The 6650-nt window shown below is 37.8% G+C and overlaps 1 protein-coding gene across 3 annotated transcripts; it reads right to left on the bottom strand.

Annotated features, from left to right (window-relative positions):
• Nucleotides 1-1662: 1662 nt before the first annotated feature.
• LOC149827710 (protein phosphatase EYA-like) lies at nt 1663-5455 on the bottom strand. 3 transcript variants are annotated; one of them, XR_016434556.1, is made up of 4 exons: nt 4917-5455; nt 2972-3268; nt 2695-2795; nt 1663-2003 (listed from the first exon to the last, which is right to left on the bottom strand). XR_016434556.1 is itself a non-coding variant. In XM_090018218.1 (3 exons), the coding sequence occupies exons 1-3, from the start codon at nt 4938-4940 to the stop codon at nt 1917-1919; spliced, it is 408 nt and encodes a 135-aa protein (XP_089874344.1). In that variant the 5' UTR covers nt 4941-5455; the 3' UTR covers nt 1663-1916. The 3 variants fall into 3 exon arrangements, 1 of the variants encoding a protein (XP_089874344.1); XR_016434557.1 differs by lacking the exon at nt 4917-5455 and adding an exon at nt 4775-4808; XM_090018218.1 differs by lacking the exon at nt 2695-2795.
• Between the last annotated feature and the right edge of the window lie 1195 nt (nt 5456-6650).

Below are 6650 nucleotides of genomic sequence, written 5' to 3'. Positions count from 1 at the left end.
GTGGGTTTCATTGATCTTGCACAATATTGGACCATTCACAAAGAAGTCTTTGATTGCTCTAATTATATCATTACCAACAATATCCCAAAATGAGTGATAAAAACATGCTGGGAATCCATCTGGTTCAGGAGCTTTATCTACATTCATTTGAAAAAGAGTATTTTTAATCTCTTTAGTAAACACTGGTTGACAAAGTGTGATATTTTCTGAGGAGGAAACCTTAGGACCAGGAGCCAGTTTAGGGCATGTTTGATGGCTTGTTCAACAAAATGAACAAAAAGAACGGAACAGAACATTGGTTCTGTTCGTTTTGTAACAACTGTTCCAAGTCCAACGTTTGTTTGGATCGTACTCAAATGTTGTGTTTCAAATGTCCGTTGTTTGATAACAATGTAAGAACAACTTGGACAGTCATGGATAATGGGTCAAATTACTTCATTTTGGATCGCATGACCCTATCCGTTCACCATTTTACATGTTTTAACATGTTTATTATGGTTTTTTGCCTGAATATGGATCCAATTATGCAATTATATCTAAAATCATTATTTTTTGCCCAGAATATGAATTTTGAATTGGATGGATCTCTAATGAGATTTATGCCCCAAATATGGATCTCAAATTGAATTTTTGCCTCTAATATGGATCTCAAATTAGATTGTTGCCCCAAATATAGATCTCGAATGATTTTTACCCTGAATATGATTTTTTGCTCTGGATATGGATCTCAAATTGGATTTTTGTCTCGAATATGAATCTTGAATAGAAATTTTGCCCCGAATATGGATCTTGAATTTGATATTTGCTGCAAATATAGATGTCTGATTGGAAATTGGGCAACTTTGTTAGTTGTTGCATATAAAAAATGAATTTCAAACCCGCATACACACTGATTTGAGTATTTAAACTCCTGAATTTATTGATGGCAGCACTGCATAACTAACCATGAGAAAAGAATGGCTTCTGTGCTGGAGTGTTCTGTTTATAAATTATTTCATATATTGAGGCATTCTATGGTCAAATCCATGTTGTGGAAGCAGTCTTCAGAACCTTTTTCTGTATGTTGAAATTTTCTTCAATGTGCATTGAAGAGAAGCGTCATCGGTTCCAAGTGCTTTTGGCTAACAAGCACATATTATTTCTTATTCAACAGGCTATTATTAGAGATTTTATTACATCAAGTTTTCAAAGATTCTGTGCTCACTGCTCAGGACATGTTATTTTTTGCTCACATTATAGAAAATGAACGTTATTTCATTTTTTTTATCATTCCAAGGTTGCTTTTGGAAGGGACTTTCGCCGGAACATGGCCAGAGATAAACCCAGCAAGCAGGAAGTCCTATTCTGATAATAGGAAGTTGAATCCTTACTAGATAGTGTAAGAACATTATACCTTTTTTGGATGGTGTACAATTCAACGATTATGTGCTCACTGCTCAGGTCGTGTACTTTTTTTTTGTTCACATTATTTCATTTTTTTCAGCATTCCAAGGTTGCTTTTGGAAGTGACTTTTGCCGAAACATGACCAGAGATAAAGCAGGCTAGCAGGAAGTCCTATTCTGATAACAGAAAGTTGAATCCTTACTAGATACAGTGTAAGAACATGATACATTTTTTGGATGGCGTACAAAGCTTTTCTTACTCTAAAAAAAAACAGATGGGGAATCAAAATTTTCATGTTTCAAGGAATGAAGATACACTAGATTTTGAGGTTATATTTACATGAAAGGCTAAATACAATACCATCAGTCATTGTTCTCAGCCTCAGAGACTCCATATGCTACTTCAATATAGAGCTTGATGGTTCTCATAGATAGACCAGGGAACCGGAGGTCGCCAGTCTGCCACAAATCAATTTCAATAAAAGGCCAGTTCATGGCCTCAGCAGCTTTACATTCTTCACGCCCGTCTCTAATCACACAAAACCGGTTGTTTGGATTGTTGAAACGGGCTCTGATCCATGAGAAGCATTGAGCCTTCCCCACATCACAAGCACTGTAAACTGGGGAACAAAAGGAAAAAGTATATAAATCAATCATGAAACTGGAACATTTGCCCAAAATACAAGCTTATTAGAGCTTTTATTACATCAGAAGTCATCAAAGATTCCACACTCAGCGCTCACTGCTCAGGACATGTTCTTTCTTTTTTGCTCACATTATAAAAAAATGAACATTATTTCATTTTTTTCATCATTCCAAGGTTGCTTTTGAAGTGACTTTCAAGTAGCATGGGACTTGCATCTGAATTTAAGGACACTAACTTGCATGATACTTGATAGATTTTTTGATTTAAGACTTGAAGAAACTAAATCTAGGATCGAAGACCCGGTCTCACTGGGTCAGCCTGTTGACCCATTGGCGTAAAACTCTGATGCTAGGACCATTGCCCCCACAGCCTATGTTGGGTATCAGCTTGCCCTGCTTCCTAGATTATGGATATATGCATGATGAGGGCAACCTGAATACATGATACAGTTCTGGAACTACGTCCAAACTGACAAACATACATAGCTGTGTGGTGCAAGGTACAAAAAAGCTTACCCTCAAAAGTAGGCAAAACTAACTAGAGGAAAACATACTATGACAAGCACAACAACTTGGTGTCAAGAAAGGAAACAAATTCATTTTGCAAGACAAGCATGACTTACAGAACACGAATGGCCATGCAAAAGAGTAGTTCTCTATTGGTACCTGAGCATATCTATTAGCTATAACACGGAATCGGTACACAAGCTTTCTTTTGTTGGCATCATCATAAGAACCACCAAGGTCGTCCTTGTTGAAATCATAACCTGACAAATCCTTACCATCATCATACTCACTCAAACAATCAAGATACGGCTCATCAGAGTCCTCCATATGCTTCAGCACTTGTCAAAACAACTCATGAACTAATTCATATAAAATAAGAACTTGTTTATAGAAAACTCAAAGAAATAATTACATAAATAAGGAAAAAACAATTTACCTGCTGATAAAGGAAGAGACTATCACAGACTTGCAGAATGTGCTTTGCCCAACATTTACCAAGTTCTCTTCCTTTTTTAATGTCTTTTGAACCATTAAAAGCCTCTCCATATGTCCCATTCAACAAAGACATGAGTAATATAAGAGTCTCATCCATGTCCCATACGTACACAGTCATTTTCTGATCCACCAAACCATTCATCTTCATAGAAGAACATCTGTTACCATTTAGACCATGACAAGGAAGAGAGTATTGCTCTTTACTGCAGTGTGCCTCAGCTATATGCTCATGCATGCCCTACAACATGGATGCGCCAATGTACACTATAAAATCAGGATCAGATCTATGAAACAAGAAACCAGGCTTCAACATATTTAAAAGAATCATGCAGTAAATCCCCATAGATACTTAACCTGCATAGTATTCCATCACTACTAGCAGATCAAACGAGATAGTCACTTTGATGCAAAACCTTCTCATACCAGAATCAGATACACTAAAACTAGATGTCCTTGAGCTAAGTTCCAGATGGTCAACATCAACTATAAACATGAACACAATTAATAGAAATGGTAATCTTCCTATCCCGCTAGATGGAAAAACCAATGTTGCCAGTGGCATTGCGAATCTGCCTAAATAGGCTGATTTGTATCATATGGGCAAAAAATTGATATGAAAGTGAGCTGATTCAGATTATTTTTAAATAAATTTTAAAATTTGTTTAAAATAATTTATTAATAATTTTAATGTTTTCCTGACATGTATTATCTGCTGGTTAAAAATTGGCCTACTCAGACTGATTCAGTTCAGAATCCTAATTGACCAATTCACTGAATCGATCAGGGTCCATACGAGTCTGACATCATTAGGAAATACCAACCTTGAAACCTAAAATAAAAGACAATCTACGCAATTTTAAAATTCAAGGATCACATGGACATATCACAACCGGCACTCTTTCATCCTTCACATGATAATCTATTCTGCATAAAGAAGACATTTAGAATTGCAACCACAAAAATTTAAGCAATATATGCATTCAGATGCTACTAATCCTTCTGTTGGAATCACAAACAACAGCTTTAACAAAAGCTTCTTTGTACACAATAAAAATTGGCAATTGTTGATGACTCTGGACAATAACCCAACGTTCAGGCATCTAGTATAGAAAATAACCTCAAAGATTATATTAATTATATTCACAGCTAAAGCTTATCTAAAATAATTTCTATAGCAACAAACTTTCAAATCAAAAGTGAAAAATGAAAACAACCATAAAATCAAACCAAAAGGAAAATTATAAAAGACACCAACTGAAGCGACACACAACAGACCCACTCAGACAAAACCCAGAAGTAAAACAACATATAATTCACAATTAGAAGATAGCATGAGTGAGGAAAAGAGTAAAAAAAGTAAAAAAGATTAAATAAAAATAAATGAAACTGAGAAACAGTCCATAATTCCATACTGACCAACAACATGACCATCATCAAAGCATATTATTGGTTCAACCATTATCAAGAGGGCATCTTCTATTAAAGGACAAACAGCAAAATCGCAACAACAAAAAAATCCCAAATCCTAACTATGATAGCTACTTCTATGCCGCTGCATCCATCTATGAGACAAAAACTTCAATAATCAAAATCCAAGATCAAAACCAATATCACAACCCCCATAAATTCTCATCTAAAATATCAGATAAAAGTATGTAATTTCCAACATGAAGACCACGAACTATCATTCAGAAAAAAAAAACAAGAGATAATAAAAAAGGGATCAGAAAGAGCAAGAATTAACCATGTCTTTCCCATCTTTATTCATCTTCTCAACCTAAATAGAAACAGAGCTTTCTTAGATGTCATCGGTTGAGAGAGACTCAATAATGAACTAATCAACCAAAAAACGAAGTTGGGTGGTCGAAATTACTTAGAAATTTTACCTCTGGCAGCGAGATTTGAGCCATTTCTTCTTAAGCTTGAACACCCAATTTCTACAAAAACAGAAGCTGTGTCGGAGATCTGATCCACGGTTACCACTGGGCGGATCATTCTCTACGAAACCCTTCTCTAGGGCTCCATCGATGATATCCGCGAATCTGTCCTCCTTCGTTGTGGCGTTGCTCCCGGCGTCTGCTAATCCTTACCTTCTTCTTCTTCACAGGCTTAAGGATCTTAATGATGCAGTGCTCGTTCTTCACAGGCCTGCGAGAAGCGGAGCGGCGAGCAGTGCTGGACGAATCGGCGGAGGATGTGATGGCGGAGGACAAATCAGCGATCGACACCATCGTCGGGGCCGATCGATATCCGCCAGAAATATCACTGCCGCCCTCCACCGCTGCCCCTCTGGCCGCTACACAGGAGAGGGAGAGACTGCTTCGAGAGAGAGTGTCGGGCGTGCGAGATGGTTTGGCGCGCCCGTCGAGAAATTTTCGTTCCTTTCGTTCCTGTTATTTTTGTAACAGGGGGAGGGTGGAACGAAAATAACATACGTATAAGAACGCGGCGGACGCGCAGAACGTCGTTTGCCGCGTCCAACGTTTGTTGAAAATCGCTGTTCTTAGCGTAATTTTTGTTAACAGCGCATCAAACATACCCTTAGGAAACATACCTCCGCATGTTGGGTCTTTTGTGAGAAGAATACTATAGAATTTCATACCCTCTTGTTTCATGTGCTCAAAAGATCGAAGTGTCTTGCCTTTAAAGTCAATAGAGTGGACCGTATTTGGTTTCTTCTTCCCCTTGCACAAGAGTTGAAAAAATGAGCTATTGGTATCCTCCTGAGTGAGCCATGAGATTCTAGATTTTTGTTTCCAATAAGATTCCTCTTCTTTTAACGCCACTACGAGATCTTGGCGCAACTGCAGCTCCCGATCAATAGCTTTTGAATTCCCATCGGCCATATCAATGTCATTTATTTCAGTACGCTCTGAGATTATTGACAGTTTTTGCTCGACATTACCTGCCAAGTGTTTTTTCCATATTCTTTTGGACTTCATATAGTTTGTGAAGGACCCGTTGCATTGGGCATCCTCAAAGTTTGATCTTCCAAACATTTTTCAACTATGTTACGACATTGTGAGTACAATAACCACAGTTTGAAAAAGTTAAAAGGCTTCCTACCACAGGGGTAGGATTGAAGAAGTGAATATAAGAGGGGGGAGTGATCAGAGGTGGTTCGAGGCAGAGCATTCAGGAAATGATTTATACCCATTTTTTTAATCCACTTTTGATTGACAAAAGCCCAATCTAATTTGCACAATATCTGGTCTGTATCCTTTCTATGGTTGGATGAGGTATATTTGTGATGGGGGGTCAGCAATTTCAATCAATTCTCTACAAGAGATGAAGCCATTAAACTGAACACAGGAGCTGTGCAGAGGAGGCCCTCCCGTTTTGTCATGGTGACTCCATATGGCATTGAAGTCTTCGAGGATTATTATGAGATGTTGCATAATAGCCACCTACGTCAGCAACTGAGGAAAAGCATCACGCCTCAAATGAGGTTCGATGGGCAGGTAAACACAAAAAATGTTGAGGGTTTCTTGACTGGTTTCACGAGTCACTTTGAGTTGAATGAAGTATTTTTCCTTAACAGCCTGCGACATTTTTATGGAATTGGGGTTGCAGAGTCCAAAACAAAGAACCTCCCCTTTTTCATCAGGACCATTTAGTAC

Source organism: Nuphar pumila, chromosome 10 (assembly GCF_984573655.1).
Source record: "Nuphar pumila chromosome 10, dmNupPumi1.hap1.1, whole genome shotgun sequence".
NCBI classification, from domain to species: Eukaryota; Viridiplantae; Streptophyta; class Magnoliopsida; order Nymphaeales; family Nymphaeaceae; genus Nuphar; species Nuphar pumila.
This window is presented reverse-complemented; position numbering and strand designations above follow the sequence as displayed.

Coding starts and splice junctions, on each gene's coding strand:
- LOC149827710 (XM_090018218.1), bottom strand. CDS start 4,940: ATGGCTCAAATCTCGCTGCCAGAG. Junction 3,269..4,916: donor CTCAAATCTCGCTGCCAGAG/GTAAAATTTCTA, acceptor TCCATGTTGTAG/GGCATGCATGAGCATATAGC. Junction 2,004..2,971: donor GTCTCTTCCTTTATCAGCAG/GTAAATTGTTTT, acceptor TTTGTTCCCCAG/TTTACAGTGCTTGTGATGTG.